Source organism: Pempheris klunzingeri, chromosome 8 (assembly GCF_042242105.1).
Source record: "Pempheris klunzingeri isolate RE-2024b chromosome 8, fPemKlu1.hap1, whole genome shotgun sequence".
Taxonomy (NCBI): domain Eukaryota; kingdom Metazoa; phylum Chordata; class Actinopteri; order Acropomatiformes; family Pempheridae; genus Pempheris; species Pempheris klunzingeri.
The window spans coordinates 23939142-23964194 of record NC_092019.1 but is presented as its reverse complement, the minus strand read 5'-3'; the positions used below and the strand labels follow the sequence as shown (position 1 = coordinate 23964194).

At 45.3% G+C, this 25053-nt stretch overlaps 2 protein-coding genes across 3 annotated transcripts; both read right to left on the bottom strand.

Moving 5' to 3' along the window:
• Nucleotides 1–449: 449 nt before the first annotated feature.
• nr1d2a (nuclear receptor subfamily 1, group D, member 2a) lies at nucleotides 450–6483 on the bottom strand. Its single transcript, XM_070835063.1, has 8 exons — nucleotides 6303–6483; nucleotides 4027–4263; nucleotides 3829–3917; nucleotides 3576–3720; nucleotides 2772–3484; nucleotides 2470–2655; nucleotides 1920–2130; nucleotides 450–1740 (listed from the first exon to the last, which is right to left on the bottom strand). The coding sequence occupies exons 1-8, from the start codon at nucleotides 6331–6333 to the stop codon at nucleotides 1541–1543; spliced, it is 1812 nt and encodes a 603-aa protein (XP_070691164.1). The 5' UTR covers nucleotides 6334–6483; the 3' UTR covers nucleotides 450–1540.
• Nucleotides 6484–10946: 4463 nt separating this feature from the next.
• Nucleotides 10947–24232, bottom strand: LOC139205240 (ubiquitin-conjugating enzyme E2 E1). Of its 2 annotated transcripts, none has more exons than XM_070835396.1 (6): nucleotides 24046–24232; nucleotides 22723–22907; nucleotides 21948–21998; nucleotides 14702–14834; nucleotides 11975–12122; nucleotides 10947–11232 (listed from the first exon to the last, which is right to left on the bottom strand). In XM_070835396.1, the coding sequence occupies exons 2-6, from the start codon at nucleotides 22875–22877 to the stop codon at nucleotides 11135–11137; spliced, it is 585 nt and encodes a 194-aa protein (XP_070691497.1). In that variant the 5' UTR covers nucleotides 22878–22907; nucleotides 24046–24232; the 3' UTR covers nucleotides 10947–11134. The 2 variants fall into 2 exon arrangements, with proteins under 2 accessions (XP_070691497.1, XP_070691499.1); XM_070835398.1 differs by lacking the exon at nucleotides 24046–24232 and adding an exon at nucleotides 23058–23122.
• Between the last annotated feature and the right edge of the window lie 821 nt (nucleotides 24233–25053).

Genomic DNA, 25053 nt, shown 5'->3' with positions numbered 1-25053 from the left:
ATTAGAATTTAGTGTCTACATTTTCCCACATCGGCCCCCACAGTGATGATCCAGCATCAAAGTGAAGTAATAGTAGACAAAGCCTGTATAAATGTAGCGTACATACAGGATATATCTATACACACATCTGATTCAGCTACTTGTTAATACACTGATCATATATTCTGAGGGCTGAACCAACAGACATCCAAACATCTGGACTAAAATGGTGTGAGTTTAATTGATTTGAAATAAATGCAAGTACTTTAGAAAGTTGTTCGTCCGGTTACTCTTTGATCGACGGGCTCTAAACTTATTGATATTCTGCAACAAACTGGCAAAACGAGGGTTTAAAGTGACAAAGTGACATTTCCAGGTTTAAAATAGAGGCCGTGTACAAATAGCTCCACCTAGTGGTGAATGACTGTCACTGGTCAGTAGTAATATCAATAAAAACACAAACTCCAGAGTATTCTTCACTTGTATTTATTCATACTATATCATATTTATATTCTATTTTCATCCGATATTTATATATTTTATATATATATTTATATAGTTATGTACAAATGGCAGTGCTGCCAGTCAAAGAAACAGATATTTCAACAAAATGGATAACAAAAACAAGTCAAATTCAGTGCTATGTTAAAAGCACACAAATCAAATTGAAAAAGAAATTGTGTCATAAAAACTGGAAAGTGGGAGAACAGCAAAAAACACATGTAGCCTTTACGTGATGCCGTGTTTGTGGATTTTTCAGTCACTTGGCTTTTCTGCTCCAGCACGTGTGCATGTGAATGTAGTGTTGCTGAAAATGGCGTTGTCGACTCCCCCAGAGACCACCAGGCAGTGTACAGGCAGCTTACATCAACATCAACACGTAACAGAAAAGAAAGAAAGAAAGAAAGAAAAAATACAACACTGTACACACCCAAACTGTGAACTGATGCTTTCCGAGGCTCGGGGAGAAGATCCAAGTAATAGTTGTTCGCAGTAAGTACAGCCATGCATTAGCAGCCATCGTCACACTTCCTCTGATGCATGTTCTGGTAGCTTGCCTTCCTCGCTGACGTGACATCAGTCAAAAATATTGGACCAGACAAACATGCGGTACGTAAGGTATACATCGTCTCTCACATTCACCCGCCCGTCTGAGAGTACACTTTGGAATTAAATGGCCTTTGGACTAACTAACTGGTTTCTACTCTCTAATTTCATAAAGCCAGTGAAGTACTCTTCTACCTCTCAAAACAGAAAAGCGCCTCCAACTCTGCAGAGCTAAGAACTCTGACACACGTGCGTGTGTTTGTGTGCAACAAGCGTAAGCCATCTCTTCTATAAATACAGTACTTTTTTTAACTCTCCTCTCTTCAGACACCACGTGGTCTGCTTAACAAAAATAGATTAGAAAATAACTTTGAATACATTCTAGAAACAAACACGCAACTGGGTTGGTCGAACACAGGGGGGGTGGGGGGGTCGGGGGGGGAGTAAGAGGCAGGTCCTGGTGTAGGTGTGTGGATAAGGTGGAGGGCACTGGCTGTCCCCCCTTAGGAAGCTTTCATGGGTGCACTTTGAAGGAGAGCAGCTCCTCCGAGTGCATGTTGTTGAGCGAACGCAGCTCGGGGAGCTTGAGCAGCAGCTTGGTGAAGGTGGTGGCTGCCTCGTCGCCGTGGTTCTGCATCACCTGGTTTCGCAGGGCCCGGATCAGTTTGTCCTGCAGGGCCTCAACAGAGTCCAAGTCCTGGATCCCTGAGCGGTCTGAGAGCAGGCAGAGAGAAAGGGTTAAGTCTGGAGGGCATTTGGACATTTTGCTCTTAAGTACGTGGTGCTGCTTGTTTTAAATTGTATATAGGTTTGGTTTAAAGGGACATCTGGAGTCACCAAATTCACTTTGAGCCTTGAAAAACATCCACATATCTGGACTGAAGGGTTCTTACCGGCTGAGACGAGCACCACGGCCGTGAAGAGGCTCATTTCCTCGGAGTCGAGCCTCAGCGCCGCCAGCTTCTCGCTGAACTCGCACATGGAGTTGAGCAGCTCGCCGGCGCCCAGCGACCGCAGCGTGTCGAGGCTGTAGCGCTTGCCGCTCAGGAAGGTCACCGTCCGCTCGACCACGTTGAACAGAGAGGCGAACCGGACCATCAGCACCTGGGGGGGCGGAGAGAGAGAGCGGGGAGGGATTTTTAGTCAGTTCAAGTCGGAGCTTAGGAACGGGGCAGAACGTGAATGGGCAACTTTGACACCACGCTGATAAAGCACACGGGAACTAAGGGTGTGCTCAAGCAGAAAAGCTGCAAATTTGTGAAGTCTCTTTCATTTCCATTCCAACTATTATCAGAGCAAATATTAGTCAGCGCACACAGCCGAGGGCGGGCTCTGTTTGGGAAAGCCACAGTGGATCCTATATTCAGAGAATCTGAGGAGCCCGCTTCAAAGCGAGCACAAAATAACATGAAGTGTTTATGTTTCGCTTGTTTGCCTTCTTACCTCGAAAGTCCCGGCTTTCAGCAGGCCGACCTGGTCGTGCTCGGGGAGGTCGCGGAAGCCCGGGATCCTCTTGGCAAAGTCGACCACCTCCCGCACAGCTGGGGTGAAGCTCATGGAGAACTCCTCCCAGATCTCCTGGCTCGGCTTGTGGGGGTCCACGTAGGGTGACGTGTTCATCGGACAGACCTGGAAAAAACACGCAGACAGACGGTCAGCCGGGGGTGAAGAGCCTCGATTCAGTTTCAGCTACTTTTCAATACTAGTGATGTGACTTTGGAGAGAGGACCGAGTCATTTACTCACCAGGTGTGCTCTGCTGTTCACACAGCTGACGGGTCTGCTGTAACCACTTGAGGCGGTGTGAGTGTTCAACTCAAGCTGTCTTTGGCTGTCTTCTGAGGCTTCACAGCTGGGGGTGCTGTTGAGCTGCTGAGGCTGCTGCTGGTAAACCCCACTGTCCTCCCTGTAAGCAGTGTTGCTGATGTGTTGGCCGTTACTGTAGGAACCGTGCTGGTAAGCTCCCACAACCACGTTGTTGTTCCAGGAGTTCCAGCTCTCCTGTTGCTCCTCCATGTGGCTGTCGCTCCCCGTCTCCGGGCGGGCGCTGGCCGACGAGGGCGAGGCCTGGCCCCTCCTCGGCGACCTCTGCTGGCTGAATGCGAAGGCCTCTTGGTGCTTTCTGTTCACCGAGACGACAGCCTCGTCCTCGCCGCTGTCGGACGCGCAGGAGGAGGCAGAGCTGGAGTTGGTGTCCATGGAAACCACAGACTCTGAGTCCTGGGGGCACTGCGGGGAGGAGGGGTTGGAGCACGATGGGGAGTTGGAAGCAGAGGAGGAAGAGGAGGACGAGGAGCTGGCGTCGCTGCTCATGGCCTCCATGGGCAGCGAGGGGCTCTGGTGGCCGTGCAGCATGCTGTGCAGCTGGCTGTTGTTGCTCATCATGTTGTTCATGGCGTTCTGCATCTCCAGCAGCATCCTCTGCTTTTCCCGTTTTGGGATGCGGCCGAATCGCACAGCTGAGAGTAAAGAAATGACGGTGTGTTTTAAAAACGGTGACGATAAAGTGGACAGACAGCTGAGTGACACTAATCTTAATGTGCTGCTCACCATCTCTGGACATGCCGACGGCCAGACACTTCTTGAACCGACACTGCTGGCAGCGGTTCCTGTTGATCCTCATGATGGTGCAGTTCTCCATCTTAAGACATTTCTTGTACTGGATGTTCTGCTGGATGCTTCTCCTGAAGAAGCCCTAAGGAAGCACATGAGGAGCGTTAGCCATGTGGACGGGTGCAGTCAGCCACAGGATCTGAGTCTACCTTGCAGAGAGGCAACACGTCACTGCAGGAACTTGTCTCACCTTGCAGCCCTCACAGGCATGAACGCCATAGTGGAAGCCCGAGGCGACATCCCCACACACCTTGCACAGCAGCACCATGCCGTTGATTTCTGCAAAAACAAAGATAAGCGGTGATTCATGTGCACCAGATGTGATATGCAACATTTTTCTCAACACCATTGTATTTCAGTAATGTCGAGACTTGGATGTTGTGCTCACTGGTGATGCTGCTCTTGGCGGACGTGGAGGAGCGCCCGGCCTTCTCCACGCCGTGGCTGCGCTGGTGGCCGTTCCTGGCCGGCGGAGACATATCCACCACCATGCCCACGGCCCTGCTGGGCAGCGAGGGGCGGGGCAGAGTCGGGGATGTCGACAGGTACCCGCTGCTGGGGCTGGTGCTCATGCACGACTCTGGGCTGGAGGCAGAGCCAGAGGAGATATAGGCAATGACCCCTCCTGTGGAGAAGGAGACACGGTGCCATGTTAGAACAGTTACTTCCAGGAGAAGATTTGACCTTTTCTTTAAATGTAATTACTTTACAAATGAACCACTGCCTAAAGCAAACATGTCAAATGTGCCATCTCGGGACATGTGACGCCTTGTTTTCATACAGAAACATTGCTGAGAAACAAAACACACAAAGGCAACCACATCATGTTATCAAATATTTTTCTTAATTCTACTATGCACTGAGCTTGCCAAAGCTAATAGGAGCCAGCGGTTAAAGTGTAATCTGCAGCAATAAAAAAGGCAGTGTGCCAAATAAACAAACTCTTGGCAGTACAGTAAGAACAAGAGCCTCTGACACGCCTGTGTGTGTGTGTGTGTGTGTGTGTTTCTCAGTCGCTTTATTCGCTGCTGTGATTGACCTGTTTTATCACCTCCACCCAGTGCTTGCTGGTTGGATAACACGTTACATAACATGCCTGGGACCCTATGGTATGGGAGTGTGCTCCGCTGACTGGTGGCAAGGCGAGGTCAATGAAACACTAGAGCAACAAAACAGTTGTGGGAACAAAGGGATGCAGAAGGTAAACATCCCCCGCTGGATTATGTAAAGACATATTTGAACTAATGTGGTGGCTGATTTGTGGAATGAATTTGGAATTAAAAGTCTGGTGGCAGCCTGCAGTCCTTCTACAAAAAAAAATGAGGAAGTGTTTTCTAAAATGCCACCAAGAGATGGGATATGCAAAGTGATGAATGTTTTTTGCTTTCAAAGTAAGACGCTATGGCGATTTAATCATTTCAAATAAATTAGCAGCGCTTTAAATTCTGTTATCCAAGGCTTTACACCTTCATACCCAAGTGCCCCAGTGACTAGACTGTGCAATGTGTGGAAATGAGTCACTTTAAGTGGGGCGGTGCAGTTTTAAAATAGCAAACATGCTTAGTCGATTTCCATTTCAAAATAAAAGGTTTCCATCTGTCTTTACTGGAACGCTCGGGGTAAAAGCTGAAGTGTGTTTTTCTTCATTAGCTCTAAAAGCCTGTACACTTCACGGCCACAGCACATGATTACCTAACCCCGGCCATGACTGTTCTCTTTCACGGCCCACCCACACGTGGACCTGTCATGAATTTCTGTGAAAGCGAAGCTCGAGGAGGAGAAACAAATCTGGGTCACTAGCTGCTGTCTCCCTCCGCCTCACGTGTATCCTGCAGCCCAGCCTCGCGCCGGCAGCGCTGCGTACACTGCGGATTATACAATGCCTGCGTCACGGGCTTCCCTCCGGCCAATGGGAAGAGAGTCCTGCTGAAGCGTGCTCGCGGAGAGGAACGCCCCTCGACCAATCAGAGGCGTGTTCTCGAGCGCGTGTGCACACACAGGCACATGGCTAGGCTACTCTGTCCATGTGAGCGGGACGGGAACATAAACACTGTTGTTGTGTCAAATGTGAATGTAGCGCCGACGCAGCGCCGCACTGACTCTCCTAACCCCGTTTTAAAACACGGTTTCGGGGCGAGAAAGGCGTCTTTACTGCAGTTTAAGCGCACGACGACGAGCTCAAATAACTGCTAAAAATACAGCAACATTTTCTGGCACAGAGTCCACCATTACGAGGCACTCCGACAGAAAAACATCGGTTTCAACTTAGGGACCTCATTCATTTCTACTCTGCCCTTGTGAAGAAAGACTCCTACTTCCTGGCTCGTTTTAAACACACTCATTATGGAGCATTCGGTCATTTCAAGCCACGACTGTATTTTTAGAGCAGTTTATGGCTCACATGACTTCATAGTAGGTTTCTTCTCCATTACCAATACAGACACGGAGGAGAAACTTGATGTGCTGTGTGTGCGACAGAGAAGTATTACGGCTTAATTACAGCGGTATGGATGACATCTCTGACTTACTACATGTTAACACCACCACTGCAGCAAATCTAACTGTGCAAGGAAGCATCCCGCAAACACACCACAGCCTCACTTTCTTTGAAATCATTTATATATAAGTATATATGTGCGTGTGTGTGAAATATTGCTGTCTTACCAGGCTTGGCTGTCCCAATGTCCTCAGGCATCTCCGTTTGACAAAAAGGACAAAAATCTCCCAACAGATATTCAGCGAACTGAACTGTCACGAAAGAGCACGGTGATAAAAAAAAAAGTTAGCGAGCGCGTGTGAGCTGGAGGACGGTGCCGAGGCTCGAGTCAGGGTTCAGTCTGAGGGGACGAGCTGCGGCTCCGGCAGTCAGAGAAGAGACGCTGTTGTGAATCGGAGGAACTCCCCCCTTGTTGTGAGTGACTGCGGGTTAGTAAAGAACTAAATGTTCTCCTCGCCCATGTGACCCATTTGTCGGCCCCGCCCCTCCGCTCGAGCCACTTTAACCCAGTGACACACTTTCAGGACACCAGGGGGGGGGGCGGAGCCAAACGCGCTCTGCCGACGTAACAGCGGAGCGGTAACACGGCGGTCACGTTGCTCGGCACAACGTGAAGGGTGAAGCCCGAACAGAGCGCTACGGTCCGGCCGCGTGCGCTCGCGCCCCGCCGGGGCAGGACCAAGTTCTTCCAGTTTGAGGACATTTACACGAGGGTGTGTGTGTGTTTTTCCCCCAGAAGTTAGATAATAACAAGCTGCGGCAGGCACTTACTCACCTTTTAAATACACACTGGGGTTTAAATGTCACACGTGCATATCTGAATGGATACATGCACTTACTGTGCACACCCACTTCCTGTGTATGAAGTTATTTATTACATCATAAACAATGCAATGTACATATTCTGCTGCAGCATTCGTATTTATTCACAGTTTACAGACACTGGACTTGTGTGTATGTTGATCATTGTTGCAGCAGTCTAACAAAAGAGAAAAATCCTGAATAAATGAGCAGAGGAACCACTGACTGCATCATTTTTTTTTTATTGTATTGGTAATATTTATACAGTCTGTGGGAGAGCTTCCACACAGGTGGACCACACGGTACAGCTGATCCACTGACATCCAGCCATGCTGTGTGACATGTATAACATGCCGAGCAGGCACAGTACATTCTGATATTATGTCAATGTGGCAAGAGGAAAAGATCCAAGCGACTTTGAAAGAGGGTTCATTGATGGCAGGAGCTTCAATCACAGAGACATCTCACTGGCCAGTGTTTCCATAGGAGCGGTGACTAAAATGGCCTGATCTATATTTAAAGCTATGGCAAAGACGGCAGGAAAAAAGGGTGGAAAATGTGGTTGACGGCACACATTTGATGATCGTGATGCTTGTGCGTTACCAGAGTATGGACGAAAACACAGAAGAGCAAGTCTCCCTGAGGTGGCTGAGAGTGTCGGTGTGCAGGACGTGATCAGACTGTCGGTGAGAACAGTCTGTCCACAGTTACACGGTTTGTGCAGAGCATAAACATTTCAGAGATGAATGCACATTTCAAAGTACAGCTGTCGGCACTGGTCTGTAGATCGTCCACGGGACAAGAGCATGTGCGGCCAAGAGGACGGCGCAGGCCCCACTGCTTGAGAAGGAAACAGATAGTGATCACTTTTATCCTGTGATGACACCTTGTGAGATGTGTTTGTTGCCTCTGAATCTGGCTCGGTGACCAATTTGCTGAGCTTTATTGTGACGTCTGGTTTTAATTACAAACAAATCTCTCCTGTGGGAGACAATAACATAACCTTAACATATTGTTTCACCTTCGTATATGCAAATGATAATTCTATGCTTACGTTTCGTTCACCTTCGTTGGCCCTGTGCTTCGTGTGCACACACACATTTGGCCAATAAAGCTGATTCTAAAATAGGAGCGCTGCAAAGTATATTTACTGAAGTATTGCTTTGAGGTTTCTGCACTTGAATGCTTTCGTTTTATGCTCTGCCCTACTACAGACGGGAATGTTTTACTTTGTACTCCACTGCATATATTTGACATGTATGGCTACTAGTGACATTACAGATAGATGGGGGGGGGGGGGGGGGTATTCTGCATACTAGTAAAAGAGTTGTCTTAAGTACGTATGTTTAGAGAATTAAAGGTGAGGATGGTTTAAAATGTCACTATGTAATGTGTATCATGTTAGCTCAACACTATGCTAGCATGTGTGTGTGTGTGTGTGTGTGTGTGTGTGTGTACTACATGAGGTGTATCATGTTAGTTGCTGCCGTTACATAAAGGTTGAATGTTATCTAGATTGCACTGGATCAGTGGACGAGAATGACCGATTGAAACTGAGATACAGTGATCTAAGACTTAAAGTGAAGTGGGGCCAGGGGCATTAAGTGGGAGTGCTAATGCCCCCCTTCCCTACTTCCTGCGCCCGTGATCAGACCACGCCCATCTCCGAAGTGGGCCTTCACTGTGATCTCAGCTACACAGCTGTAAAGTTTCATGACTTGGCTGCGGCGCTATGATGGTGTTGACAGCATCTGTGACAGACATTCAAATTAACACACACACACACACACACACACACACACACGCACACACAGTGAAAACAAAACCAGCTGGTAAATCAAGTATATAGACAAGTACAGAGCACTTAAGCTGCTTGATACCTGCATTTGTACAAACATGTGCATGCTATTATGGGTTGTTAGGAGTGGGTAAGTATTATACATTAACTTATCTCTGCCCCCCCCCCACTGTGGAGCTTTATTATTCCTCTCAGGCTGCTGACATTAGCTGACCACATGTTTATTTTTCCACATCTAACGACTACCTGGAAAGATACTGTATGTCCGAGCTTTTCCTGATAAAGTCAACGAGTGAGTGAATGAGTAAATAGTAAGCTCACATATAATCAAAGATTGAACTTTGTGTTGTGTTGGTGTGTTTGACTTCTCAGTCGAGCCAATCAGAGCGCATCATCTGACCGCGCTTTAATGACGAGACCCTCGTGGATCCGCGGGTGTCTATAGATGACGCCTCTGCAGAATTCTAGGCCTTCGAAAGACACTGATCTGGACAAAAACAGTCTCCTCTGTACAGCCGTTAGGTCGATCACCGAGAAATGAAAGTGAAATTGCACTACAGTCATTTTGTGGAGCCCCCATGGAAGTCCCCAAAGTCCCCCAGAAGTCAAAGACTAGGGCACTCACAGGTGGAAACACATAATGCTGTTGCATACACATGAACGCTGTCAGTGTCTGACCATGGCTCTGTGTGGACCTGCCCAGAGACTGCAGATTGAAATGAGCTAATAACTCTTGTCATTGTCCTCGACTAATCATGACGACAGATGATAATAATTGCCACAGATAATAATTTGGCACAGACATTCTCGTTCCCTTTCAGTGATCCTTTACTACTGGTTTAAACTCTGGTTTAAACACAATTACTGAGACCTCCATTACATTAACCTTGATGTCTAAAAAAACATTGTTAATTTTACTTTTGGCATCTTTTGACTTGCCAGAGACCAAACTGTTGTTACTGGATGATTCGATGTATTATCAGAACAAGGCTAACCACAGGTATTGTACCCTAAAGTCATCTATTGCTGGTAGAATATGCAGCTAATGAGGTAGGTGGTTAGAACACTACATCCATGGCACTGACTGTCATTTGAATTGCTTGTGATAAATTGATGTTTATAATGCTTTCTGTATCATTAATGACTCTACTCTCTTGGATATTGTAAATACCACAGGCTTAACTCTGTACACTGTAACTAACATGTGGATGATTAACATTTACACTCGCTGACCAAAGGAAACAGGCTTTGTTACTGCACATGTACAAAACCGGCTGTGTTTTGGAAATTAGTAGACTATTAACTTTGGCTTTCTGGAAAAGACCATCTCATGAGATTTATTAAAAGAAATAAAGAGCCAAAAATGCCATTATTACTTTCGAAGCCAAGTGTACCAGCAACACTTGTACAGTGGGAGAGTGCGCTGTATTTATTTACCAGACTCAGCTGTCTGGCCACAGTTCAGGCCTCTGTGGAATGGTTCACTCTTGGCAGGACATAAGATCATCCAGTGCTTTCAGCCAGAAGTATTTTAAGAGCTGGACACAGAGTTTTAGAGGATTTGCGCTGTAACTCTGTGTACGACAGAGGCCTCAACATGCCAGGTTCTACATATGAAATGTTTTATTTGTGTTGGAAAAAAGCTCGACAGATATGACTCAACTTCAATAAAGTCACTGCAGGGAATATAAGTCCTACATTATGTTCTGGTCGCCCTCTGCTTTAACAGAAACTCTCTCGTTTCAGTCTGTGCTGTTTTATGCTGCTGTTAAATAAAAGAATTCTTTAAAAGGTTATTTTGGTGATATTCTGTATTTCTGTTGCCTTTTGCAGTACGTTTACTTTTTGCCTTCAACGTACAATTAGAACTTCTACGATGGCATGTTTGATAGAATTACAGCTGTGTTTTACTTCATCATTTATGATCCGTTTTTACAGCAGCCTCTGTTTATGGGTGCCCACAGGAGGAGTTATACAGTAACTGATAGATAAATAAACACTTCATCTGCTTAGAGCTACATTAAGTCACATATAACAAGTCAGGAACTGAATGTTAAATTGGGGCAGGGGGGGGGTCGTATACTGTCTAACATTCATCCTACAGTGTGGTGTCCACGTGTTGGTTCGTGGTAATCTCTCCTGCAGGTTTATATGTGGAATCCACCCCCCCCCCCAATCAACAATGTGAAAACAAAAAGGAGGCGGACAAGACTTCCGTTCCATTGTGTTCCTTTATTACCATATTTGCGGAGATAACTTAATCAGGAAGCAAAAAATATACCAGACAATAAAGTACTAAAAATCTGAGATACAAATAACCCCCCAACACAAACCACCCAGAGCCCCCCCCCCGAACCCCTCCTCCTCCTCCTCCTCCCCCCACTGGCGCCCTCTGTGGGTTTATGTGGCGTATCGCTTTGTCCACTGTTTGGCTGTTCGGTCATGTTCCGCTCTGTTAGTCGTGTACTGCGTGGCGATGCTTCCCACCAGGGGATCGGCTGGACGGAAAAAAATACAGTTCTTAAGTTAAGTTTATCTGCACACGAGAGAACAGAATGATCAACACAGACCGAGAGCTAAGAAGACACTGCAGGGCTCATGCATGTGTCTCATGCCTTTAGCAGGCGTCATCGTGGTTTGGAGGAATTAACATCTGGCTCTTTTCATTCGTCCCCATTTATAAACAAAAAAGAAACTCAGGTGCAAAAGCAAGAACAAGTGAAGATTTTGTCCTGATTAAGAATGTTTTAGTATGTTTTTGTCTTTTAAGAGAGCCTTTTTGGCGGATTCATTCATAGAAAAGAATAGGATGTCCAGGTGCCACTGCGTTTCCTGTCGAGGTACCAGCACTGACATAATTTACCAGCATTTACACACGAGTTTCAGATGCCTGTTGTTTTGTAAAACCTTGGAACACCTGTTTATGCTGCAGTTTATGAGCTCGAAAGGTGATTCAAATCATGAAACTGCCTCAGTTTTTCCCCTACGTCTGTCTCTCCTGCTGGACATGACGTGACGCAAACAGTGCAAAAAGTAGAGCGGAAATTGGCGAGATCTGAAGAGAGCCAGTGAGACAGAGAATGAAAAAAAAAAAAAAGCTTCCTTTTAGAAAGTCACTATTTCCTGCTGCAAACAGGCGGTGCATTTTAATAAGCAAGCGAATAACAGAGTGACAGTGAACAACCCATCGGCCTGCGGTTTCAGACCGTCTTTGATTGAGCAGGGCGCTCTGAGTCTTACCTGGGTTACAGTCTGTGAGCAGGGAGCAGATGGACAGCAGCACCTTGGAGATGGTGAGGGCGGGGCTCCAGTTGTCCTTCAGGATGTCCAGACAGATCACCCCCTGGCTGTTGATGTTGCAGTGATAGATCCTCGTACGAAACGTTACCTGCAGACACACAAACAGCGCAGCTCACGGTTGGGGTGCAAAAACATGTCCTGCTCCATCTTTCAGTAAGTGTGTGTGAAAACACTTCTTTTATGATGTCATGAGGGGAAGTGTTGAGCATGTGACCTCTCCAGCCCGTCAGCACGCCGACTGTCCCCACTCACTGAAGGCCTCCTGAAGCCACCTCGCTTTCTGCCAATGCTTTCTCCTTAACAATGCCAGCTCACAGTAACACAAGGATGTCCAAGGCGAGAGCAAAGCCTGCTGATTGTTCAGTTCTTCTAAAGCAAAGTGTGTGAATGAAAATGTGTTTTCTCAAGTTTTCTCTTTAGGATAGAGAGACAAAAACTATTCTGATTTTGGCTTTTTCATGGGATTTCTCAGTTCTAAGTGTTGCATTAAGGCTGGACTGTAGTTTCATGGAACAGAACCATTAACCTTAGACCTGCAGCACTAAACCTGCAGCCACTGTTTTGCTTCTATTTTTGATCTGCGGGAGAGGAAGCCCTCTGGTGGTTGAAATGAGGTACTACTGAACGCCAGGAAACAACAGCTAGAAAGGAATCTTATGCTTTCATGAAAACATTGCAAAGAACGGGCAGCTTCTCATTAATGTATCAGGACACTGACCCCCTGTGACAAGAGGCGATGATATAATCAATATCATTTACAACAAATGCTCTGATGAAACAAAAACACAACTGTTTTGGAACAAGTGAGCTGTGGGAAACCTGGGCTGGTGTTCTGACGTTTTTACATGTCAGCGTAGGTCCGCAGCAAATCTGGCATCGGTTGGCGCCTTCAGTACGAATAACTTTTGACATGTAGCTTTGATTCTCAGACAACAGCAGCTTTCAAGGTTTAATATTAGCTTCACCTTTGCCTTTTTAACTTCACGAGGATACTTCCTGCTGATGTTTACACAGTAAGCCAAACTTTCCACTCTCCCACCAACAGGACAAATACTGTTGAAAAGTTCAAGTACTGTGCCTGGAAATGAGCTTTAGTAAAAACAAAGAAAACTATGTTTTTACCACCTGGATAGACAGTGTTATTGCCATCATAATGACCATATTTGTTAGACAAAGGAGCTTAATTGGTCCTGATAATCCCGTGGGGACAGACAAATGAGTCCCTATCCACTTATTTCTGTGTACAGACTGTGGAAATCCAGTGAACTGGATGTCATGGGTCCATAAAATACAGATAAAGCAACGGTGAGCTGAAAAAATGAGAAAGCTTCTATTGTGACGGAGTTAATCACAGACATCAATAAGCAAATATTAACTATACTGATGTCTGATCAGCGACTTAATTTCTTATCTTTTGTATGCTTGGAACAAATGCTAGAAAATGTTCGTCCACACTTTTGTGAAACGAAACTAGCTGCTGCAAAAACATCAGGACCAACACCATTCCACACTTTTCATTATTCACATACTGTAGTCGAGAATTCAAATCTGTGTATGAACTGCAAAAAGTAGCTTTTCCAGAAACTCCTGCACTGTTGATGTGACCACTCTGAGCTCTGCACGTATATGTGCTGGTGTACTGCTGGTGCGCCGGAGCAGGAGGAGCTGTGTCTCACTGAACACACAGTAGGCACTTTGTTTCTGCTCCAACACTTCAGACTAAAGCTCTCTGTGAAGCTCAGAGCTCAGAGCAAGTGCTCTGGCAGAAGAACTTTGGCCGTTATTCCTTTCTGTTTTGAGTCTGGTGATGCTCTATAGTTTCTATGATGCTCTATAGGTTTTTACAGAAAATAACCCCAATTAAGGCGCAGAACCAGCGGTGGTTTGTTGTAATTGTTGAGCCACACTGTTCAGTGTGCTGGAATTTATTTCGAATCCATCTTTCGTTCACCGTCCAGCTGCTGGAAACACCCACTGGATTTTAGCCAAATCTGTGGCTTAAAATAGTCCCCAACAAATACACTTCACTTCTGTTTGAGTAACATTCAATTAAAACTACAGTGCCCGGATGATTTTGGAAATTACTTAGCCACTCAAAAAAATGTGAATATATTTTAGATAAACTTTTTTAAGGAGGATTTAGACCTTCATTAGGAAGCAACGGGCTCCAGGCTGAATGCCAAAGACACGGTAGGGAAGTCAGAAAGTCTTTAGGATAGAGAGACAAAAACTATTCTGGTTTTGGCTTTTTTGTGGGATTTGATATAAACTTACCAGAAACACCAGACTCATCCTTTAAGTAACCTTTTCAAAGACTGAACATAACTGAAAAATATAAAAAAAACCCATCTGTGACAGCAGAGCAAAACCTTCCAGTAAGATGTCAACTTTCGTATACAGCATACTGAGTCAGGAAATGTGTCAGCTTTATGCAGTTTAGTGCCGTCGGGTTAAAGGGCTTCTGTGTGTAATTTAGCTCAATAGAAATCTCTGGTGTCAACGTTCAGCTGTGAAATGTGTGTTATCATCATTCATTATAGATGACAGGAAACGGTATCCTTAGTAAGGGTCATTGTTGGCGGGCTGCATTTAGAGTGAAGGTTAGTATGTGTACACAACTTAAAGGTGTATACGATCAGATCAGACAGGTAGAACTAATATCAGCACCTTGGGGGGTTTGAAGGGGTAGTCTGGGGTGAAGGCGATGTCCAGGAAGAAGACGCCTCCCTCGTACACCGAGCCGGGGGGTCCCAGGATGGTCGACCTCCACTCATAGATGTTGTCTCCTTTTGGGCCAGCGCTGCGAAGACAAAAAAAATACTTTCATTATTATACACCAGGTAAACTTCAAAGAGTGGGACTCACGGAGGAGAGCTAAAGGTGTCCAAAAGGAAGCAGGCGCTCCTCCTCACTTATTGTGGGACTGGTCTTTTGCTTCTCTCTTTCTGGAAACCAGCAGGGAAAAGTATTGAAGAGCTGCTGCTGTAGACGGCTTCCAGAATCTCCCCAGTTGAGCTCATTAGGAGACAGATCTCTGCTCACACCAGGTACATCCAAACCAAAGTTTGGACTGAAGGGTAAAAATGAAGTGCAGACATTCCACCTTTTCAATCTTTAATCACAAGAAGTAATCATTACCAAAGGTGTTATGTGTGTAAAAATCAAACATCACAGAATGAAGGATTCCTGCCTTTATTCATGAAAATGTGCTTCTTCTCCTTTTTTCCCCTTATTTTACTCATGTTAACTGACATTTGTCCAGATGTGTTTGCGTTACTACCTGCACTTCCTGGGATGCTGTACTGGTTGCACGATGTTGTTTATCTCTTTAAAAAAAAAAACCAGATTGCATAAAACTGATTAATGAATTTTAGGTTTAATCTGTTTTCGTGTTTGAAATTTTAGAGAATCAATGTTTGTTCTTATCTTTCTTGGTCAACAGTGCAGAGCGCACCGTCTCATCAGTAATGCTGAGGAAGGAAAAACACTCAGCCAAGTAAATCTTGTCCTCAAACACAGATTAAACAGGGTGATAAATAAATAAAGATGCCCTCACATTGGAGAAGAGTGTCAATACATCAGTGCAGACGTGTGTGTGTGTGTGTGTGTGTTGCTTCAAACAGATGCAGTGCAGAGTGTACTACAGTGTGAAAGTCACATGTTCAGTGATTCATCAGGTTCTACACACAGGACATGAATGAATAACCAGGAAAATGGGTGCTGTGGATTCTTTCTTCAGTACGGAGTTGAACTACAACAGACTGACTGCCGCTTTCCATTGTGATCTGCACGACAAGCGTCATTAAAAGGGAATTTCCAAAGTTAACACTCATTCTGCAGGAGTAGATGCTGTATAAAGCATTTCCAGTATTGTTGAAGCTCAAAAAGGAACAAGGGAAAAGCATCATGGGAAATCTTGTAACTGCACCGCCTTTGATGGATGAAAGCAAATGCGTGAAAAATGTGGCGCGTCACATTTCCTGTACCCTAATTAATAATTACAATTTGGATAGAAAATGCAACGCTAATGCATTTCTGCTAAGTGCTTTCTGCAGATTAACGGCCATGAAAAATGCAGTATTTACTTTAAACGTGGAGCGATGAAAGTTGCTTTTCCCTTGTGCCTCATTCAGCAGAAGCCTCAGTTCAAAGCAAATCCCCAGTGATGTGTCTATGCGTCAAGATCTGTAATCTGTATCGATTTTTCCACAAAGCAGCCCCGCCTTTATCCTTCTGACATGCAGAACATGTGGTCTTGAACCCCTCGGGGTCACGAGTACAAGACATAATAGTATTGATCCAAAACTCTTCTGAGGGGATGGGGAGCGTGGGGGAGGCAGACACTGTGCTCTGTGGTGCTTTTTTTTTGATCAACGTGAACATGGATGTCTGGCAGAGTTTCAGTCCCGGCTATGTCTCAAAGATATGACTGGAAACGTGGCAGATGAAAACTTCCTCTAAATGAAAGGCTTTGACTTCCAAGCGGGTGATTTTAATAATCTGAACACATTCCTTTAAAAAGTACACTGCCACTCAGCCTCAAAATACCAATTCACTCATTTCTGCCTTCGTGAGAAATTAAGGGATGAATCTGACACAGGATCAGCTCATTTTGATGCCATATAAGATATGTTGTTATGAAAACTGGCACAAACAAACCTTCTCCAGTCAAAGTAATGTGGTGCGTATTCTTAACGCAACTGGGCGGCAGCAATGCCTGCACTGTGAAGCGTGCTCAAGATGGAGACTTCAAACAGTACACTGTCAGATAAAACCTCAAAGTAGAAAAAGCTCTCAGAGATAGTAACTCCATGTAAGTGTTTGTATTTAATGAGATGGGTTCATTTCATAGGGAGCAGAAATGATTAGTTGTTTGGTCGACTGATAGAAAATTAATGAGAAACTAGAATTACCGCCTCATGGTTGTGTGCCTCAGCCAACCAGCCGAGACGCAGTCTGTCCAGACCCACAGATCCTAATATATGTGGTGAAGACTTTGAAGGGGTTCTTCTTCATCTGAGCCGAGGGTCTAAGGACAGAGGAAGCCGTTGCCGTGCAGATAGTGAAGCCCCCCGAGGCAACCGTTTGATTTGTGGTGCAGGGATTCATATAAAACTGATCTGACATGATTTTGTTAAGCCTTGCTATCGTTGCCTGTTAGTGTGCGAGTTCTCTGGAACGTGTTCACACGATTCTGAAAGGACACCAAGTTGCAGCCATGACGGTGGACAAGACTTATAAATACAGTTACAGTACAAATATCAGTGTTGCTGTAAAGAAGCTACAAATTCTAAAATGTGGATCACACACACACACACACACACACACACACACACACACACACACACACACACACACACACACACACAGAGACACACACACACACACACACACACACACACACACACACACACACACACACACACACACACACACACACACACACACACACACACACACACACACACACACACACACACACACACACACACACACACCTCTCTTTGTCCTGGCAGCACAGAGGGTCTCAACACTGTTTCAACACCCAAGGTTAGAGTCACCAATGCAGTAAGTCACCAAATGGGAAATACGGTCATAATGTCCTGAGTTATGGCACTGAAGAAGGGCCAGTTAAGTGTTTTTGTAGAACATAATGACGTCACTGTGAGGATGACATTTGACCTTTTGGATATAAAAGGAATAAAAGGTAAATATTTCAAACAAAATATATGCCATTAGACATTTGTGTGGACTTTTGTCACAATCAGCCTATGAATTCTTGAGTAATGGCCAAAAACCTTTGTTGGAGGCCACGGTGACCGTTGACCTCCAAAATCTAATCATTTCAGCCTCGATTCCAGTTGGATGGTTGTGCCAAATTTGAAGAAATTCCTTGAAGGTGTTAAAGAGAGCTCATGTTCATAAGAATGGGACGGACGGACAAGTAACCCGAAGACATAATGCCTCTGGCCTTGGCTGCCACCAGCGCAGAGACATCTATAATAACAGAGTAACTGATGACAAAAATAACTGTTCATCACAGCCCTAATTTCATAGACCAAATATACCAAGCAATAAATAAATAGTCTCCACCGTACCTCGGCGCTACCAGCAGTGTTGCTGGGACTCAACAATGGCTGATTTAAATCAATTGGTACAATAAATATATAGACAAGTCCCTGATGCAAAACCAGAAAGAAACACACAACTCATGACTTCAGTTGCATCAACTTCCCCTTCAGTAACAACTTAAGCTTGAGTGCATTTGCACATTTTCATTTTACAAAACACATCATCATAAAATACAAGCTCCTCAATTAAACGTGGCTTTTAATCCATCATGTGCTGGGGCAGGTTGTATTTTAAGCTGTCACACTTCAATGTTGTAATTAGGGAGTCCATTAGGAATTTGACTAAATGACACAAGCCTGTTGCTGAAACCTGTTACTGCTTTTGTCCCTTTGTCAGAACTTTCAGCATCAGCAGTCATCCATCCTTAATCCACAAATTAAGGCGTTCATTTAACCTAGAGCATCATCACAGTGTAGTCATGATACAGTCAGAGACCCAAATCACCTTCTGGAGGTCTCTCGGGACTGAAGAACACTAGCTAAGCTTTTCACCGGGCTAACTAAGCACTGCGTGTTTGTCGTTTCCATCTCCTGCCTTGCAAGAAGTGGAGGGTGCAAACTATCAATATATAGAAGTTGTAGAAATTAGGAACTTGAAGCTATTTCAAAGTAATGGAAAATTTAAAATATAAATTCATAGATTTAAGTAATTGCTGGCTAATACAAAGCAGACTGACTGGTTGCCTGTGAGTTGGAGGGTAGATCATAAACAATCAGCCTGAGGAGCTGTTCATTGATACGCAAGAAAAAGTCTGAAGAAAAGAGACAGCGGCAACAACAATAACTCAAAGTAGAGACAGCACGCTTTTATGGCCAGTTAGCACCAACTATCCAGACGGTGTTCATTTTTGAGATGGTCTGTGGCCTGAGGTAGAGCGTTTGATCTACAGAGCCGTGATTCCTCTGTTTTTCTTCTCCACTTTCACAGGGGAGGTCAGAGGTCGGCCTGAGCTGCAGAACAGCAGCCTGGGGCGGGGGGGGGCGGCCGCAGAGGTTTGCCTCAGGACAGTGCAGCGGGGAGGACACCTGCTGCGAGGGGAGCGTGAACCCAATCAACCAGTTTTAAGGACAGGCTTCGACCCTGCAGCTGGGTTTACTGTACTGTGGTGATGTCAGTCATCCTTGAGTCTTCACGCTAAATATCATATACATTTAGGGCTGTAACATCATCAATAAATCAACCTATTGTTTTTTAAACTATGTTTAAAGACGGCCATCACTGTTTCACAGGACACAAAGTGACATATTGGCTGGTGGCTGACCAACGGTCCAAACCCCAAAAACATTCAGTTTATTATCATATGAGACCTTATTTGAGAAGCTGGAGCCAGCAATGTTTCCTGAGAAGTGTTTTCTGTAGATTCTTCAACTGAAAAAGTGAATTTAGGATTTCAAAACCTTCTATTCCTAAAAGAGACAAGGAATCACAGTGTACAAATGCCAAACACATAAGTGGGGTAATATGGAAACATTGTTTCCGATACACATCAGAGACACAAACATTTTTTCAACTGGATAATGCCCCTTCAGTGTATATCTATGCAGCCCCCCTCCTGTCAACAATGTGTTCAGCTTAATGTTACTTCACTTGGACGTTTGACTGTGGCGGTGCACAGTGAGGTATGTGCACAGTGTGACCGCAGAAGGCCGTTTTCACATTCAGCTGCTGAACAGGGAAAGTTTCCTCATGCTCACACGGCCGTGATGTGGACACACAAAGCCTGCAGTGCACGGCCACTGGGAACGGGCTTTTAAGAGACATCAGAGCCCGTTTTGAGTCCAGCAATTAAACTTTTGAAATAAGAAATATCTCCATATTCAGAGATTCTCCATTTCTAAATGAGAGAGGAGGAATAGAGGTAATCTTAACCAATTTAAACCAGTAATTCTTGTGGAGAAACTATCAGGCACAAATTACTATTAGCAGAGCTTTTTCATATCTTTAAAAAAAAATTTGCCTGAAAAGGATCTTTAATGCAATAGCTTAACAGATCATTATCATCAAGAGAGCTTGTTGTGTTCGCTGGTTCACTGTTAAGTGTTTCCCACAGAATTGGATTCTATTTCTGGTGGGAGCTGACTGGGGTGTTGGAGGGGGATACTGGGGGGAGGGTGAGTCACAACTCATTCAACAAGTCCCAGAACCACCATTTCATGGTTATTTAAATCAGGCACGCACACAGAGGCTACTGAGCCAACATGAGACTATTTGGTAGACTAGTGCATGCTGCAGTTTGGACACACCTTCTCATTCAATGCCTTTTCTTTATTTTTATTAGTTTCTACATCGTAGATTCATATTGAAGACATCAAAACTATGAAGGAACACATGGAATTATGTAGTAAATAAAAAAAGAAAAAGAAAAAGTGCTGAACAAACCATAATAGGTTTTATATTTTACAGCTTTCACACTCTTGGTATTCTCACAGTCGGCTTCATGAGGTCGTCACCTGGAACGGTTTTCATTTTACACGTGTTCCTTATCAAGAGTTCATTTGTGGAATGTGCTTGAGACCCTCAGTTGTGTTGTGCTGAGGTCGGGTTGGTACACAGTTCTATACAGTGATTACAGCTATTCAGCCACTGTTCTAATCCATATTATGACAAGAGCCACTCAACTAAGTAAAGAGTAACAACAGTGTATCATTACTTTAAGACATGGATGTCAGTCAATGGGGAACATTTCCAGAGCTTTGAGCAGCACCTCTGATTAGAGCCACAGAAAAGCTTCATGTAGCAGACACAGCTCAGCAGCAACTGTTCAGAGGAGACTGTGTGAACCAGGCCTTCATGGTGGAACTGCTGCAAAGAAGCCACTACTGAGGAAGAACAAGAAGAAGAAGAGAGCTGCCTGAACCAAGAACCACAAGTAATGGACATCAGACCAGTGGAAATCTGTACTTTGGTCTGGTGAGTCCAAATTTGGGATTTTTGGTTCCACCCTCCACGTCTTTGTGAGACAAATGTGGAGTTTCTGCAGCAACATGCCATCCCGTCTGGTTTGTGCTTATTGGGACCACCATTTGTTCTTAACAGGACAATGAGCCCGAACACACCTCCGGGCTGTGTGAGGGCTGTCTGACCAAGAAGCAGAGTGATGGAGTGCTGCAGCAGATGACCTGACCTCCACAATCAGCTGACCTAACCCAACTGATATGGTTTGGGAGGAGTTGGACCTCAGAGTGAAGGAAAAGCAGCCAACAAGTGCTCAGCACCTCTGGGAGCTCCTTGAAGACTGTTCAAACCACATCATGAAGCGAACTGAGAGAAAACCAAGAGTGTGTGAAGCTGTCATTAAAGCAAGAGGAGGCTACTTTGAAGAATCCGAAATAGAAAACATGCTATGGTTTGTTTAACACTTTTTTGTTTACTACATAATTCCATATGTGCATCGTATTGTGATTACACCCCTGGGAGGGGCTATTCACAGACGGGTCCATTGTTGATGTGTTTTTAAGAGAGAGAGAGAGAACGGAGGGCAGGGGAGGGGCTGGTTTGTAGCCTAAAGCCTGCGTCAGTCTGGCTCTGCTGCCCTTTCAGTTCACCATTTCTGAGTTAGAAGGAAATACAGCATTCCTTTGTACAACTGCCAGTGAGTACAAGCGACGCACAGTCTGAGAGAACATCCTCACTTAACAGATCAGGAATCATGTTAACTTACACACTGAAGAACAACTCCAATCAGTGAGAACAGAGTGGTAGGATTTAGAGTATCTGAGTTTAGGTATTACTGCGACGACACCACATGACAGACGCTAAGCAACGACGGACGGGAACCCACCTGCAGTTGGGCGGGGGGTCCAGTGTGATATCGGCCAGCTCTTTCTGAATCCTGCACACACAAGGAACCAAAAATCAGTCACTCAACAAAAACCCTGAATAAATACAACACGATCATAACATGACATACACTTATAACCACGACAGAACATAATCAATGACACTTCCAAAGACACAAATTCTGTCACTTCTTATGAGATGTGATTTACATTTTGGATTACTTTCTCCATCAACCTCATTTTCCTCATCAGGTTTGTGAGTAATATCACTTCTGCGACTGGTTTCTTTCGGAAACAGAAAGCAACAGAGACCGTGACAGAAAGCTACAATGAGACCACGAGTCGGTGACGGTTCTTTGTTTTGTTTTTACAGAGGAGAAAAAGGAAGCTTTGACTCCAAACACTGCGTATCTCCTGACTGTGTACATTATGGTCTGTTGAAGCTGCTGAGAGCAGAAATTAGCACGTGTTCCTCTTCTGTAATGGATTTCTTCCTATAGGAAGGCCTGCTGAAGGTGGAAGCGCTAGAAAACGCTGCTCGTTCTTCTGAAATTTACTGTTGATTCTTCTTCTTTTTTTTTTCTTGCTATCCAACCTCATTGCGGCTGCACTGGAAGTATCTCAAAGCATTATCACGTTTACCTACTTTTAATCAACTCACGAAATCCCAAAGTACCATCCGATTTTAGAGAAATATTGGGAGGAAATAACTGTGAGATCCATCCTGAGTCAGAACATTACAGATTTGTCTTTTTAAACCTGGGGTTTTATTTGTACCTTTTGGCGCTGGTAGAAAGCAGCTTGGAGGTCTTGCTCATGCTGGCTTTGCTCTCCCGTTTCTTTTTGAAAAGCGTGTCCCTCTGTCTCGTTTGGCTGGAAGAAGGCGGCGAGGAAGAGGAGCTGGTGCTGGCACGGGAATCCTCATCCGACATACCGGTTCGGTTTGAGAGAAGAGCCGGGACCTGGAGGAGGGGGGAAGACAAGTGACCCCACGGTTGCACGAGGTGGAGAAAAATTTCTAGCCCGAAGCAGATGTGGTTCCATAATTCACAAGCCACTTTCACTATTTATTAACAGGCATTTGCATGTGCTCACGTGACTCTGCTGCTCACCTGTGACAGCAGCAGGTACAGTGGAAATCCTGACAAACAGGAGTGGCTCCTGTCACAGAGCACTGGGGAATGTCTATGGTGATGAATAACTCTGGGTCAGTAGATGCACATCTAAAGTCAGTACTTGTACATGGCCTGGGGGTGTGTGTGTGTGTGTGTGTGTGTGTGTGTGTGTGTGTGTGTGTACACAGACAAAGCTGTTAGCTCGTGCGCTCGGTCTTCCTCATATTTAACGTTAGCTAACGTTTCCGTGACGGTGAACGATCCGCCGTTAGCCGCCGTTAGCTAGCTAAGTGCACAGTTCACCGCCGCAACTTAACCGTTTCACAGCCGTAAACTCCAGCTAAGACTGACATGTAGTCATTTAATGGTAATAAATTGGGGTGTTTGGTTAGTTTACCGTGGTGCCCCCCGCCCTCTCACAACCCCCCCATACAAAGCTTGTGCTACCTGTAAAAGGGTTGCCCCCCCACACACACACACACACCTTTTCTTCCCTCCCCAACTCCAACTGGCAACAAACACTCAGGCCCAACGACTTCAGGGGTGGGGCTACTTCTTGGAACAGCGTAGGGGAAAGCTGCTTGCTAAGCATCCTTTACAAGTGAACCGACAGCCCGGTGACCGTGGTGTAAATTAAAGCGCCGGTCGTCTTGGTTGTAGCACACAACGTTGTGGCTGCATAAATATGAAAACGGACGTTCACAGACGCACTTCAAGGAGAAATGTGACAGCGAAACACAGAACGCGTCAGGCAGCAGCAGTCAGGAACAACTCAATTCCAGCACATAGCCGGAGCCCCTTTTCCGTGCGACCAACTAACCACGACCGTCTTGTTTGTTTGCTCGTCTTTTCGGCGTGTGTACCGACAAACTGACCTTCGACTTCACCGGGAAACACACACCGGCCGCAGGGCTGCTCGTACCCTTTGCCCGCTGGCTGGAATCTCGGCTTTAAAGCCCGTATTTCGCTCGCTATTAAAACTTACCCAGTCTATTGTGTCTGGACCTCCGCCACAGCGCTGGCTGCCTGCTGCCTGTCGCCCTCTGCGGAACGGAAGTAGCCTTCCGCGGCTGCAGCGGGCTGAACGGCCCCGGTCCTCCTCTGGAAACAACACGTCCTACAACACATCACCTTCCTGCACATTAACTCACCTGTGTGCGCCTCATTTGACTGACTGAACGGCACCTTAGGGACCACCTTTGCTCCGATGACAATCTGGCAGCAGTGTGGCTGCAACAGGAGGTCGAACTAGTGAACTTTGAGTTACAGGGCATCAATATTTCATCTGCATCCGATGGAAGTCCAAAGAGGAATAAATAATTGATAAATGATTGTGAACGCTACTGTATCAATATTTTGGCAGAAGCCTGAGCGCTCTTGGAGTTTAAAGAGAAGTTTCCACACTTCATCTGTCTGTTTCATCACCTCACTGAAGCCGTGTGATGCAAACACTGAGTGGGACTAGATGCACCGTTCACAGTGGGCTTAAACTCATCTGGCACAAAGGCCTCTCACTAGGAACCCTCAGGGTTCACATCATTGCTCAATAATCCTTTTCAAATCTCACATATCTGGTGTTGTTTAATGCAGGTGTGGAGGATTGGTAGTTTGGTAAAGCACCCTGCTGCCTGCAGGCCATAATGACCACTTTATTATCTATGCATAACATCAGCCAATTCAGAGCATCCAGCAGAATGTAGAGTAATTTTTCTGTGTTGCTGTTTGCACTGGGATCCTAACTGGAAGAAGAAAAAAAAAAACAAACAGAGCAAAGGATGGAGGAGAGTGCTGATTTGGTCGTTTGCCTGAAAGCTTTTGTTGTATGACTAATTTATAAAGCCAAATGACACACTGTCAGGACTTGTTGTGTGTGATCATTTCAGTCTGAATAAGTGAAACAACAAGGGCACACCATCACATGCAGCCCACACCTGACCTCGGACACCTGATCTACAGCGGCGGAGGAAGTAATCAGATCCTTTACTGGAGTAAA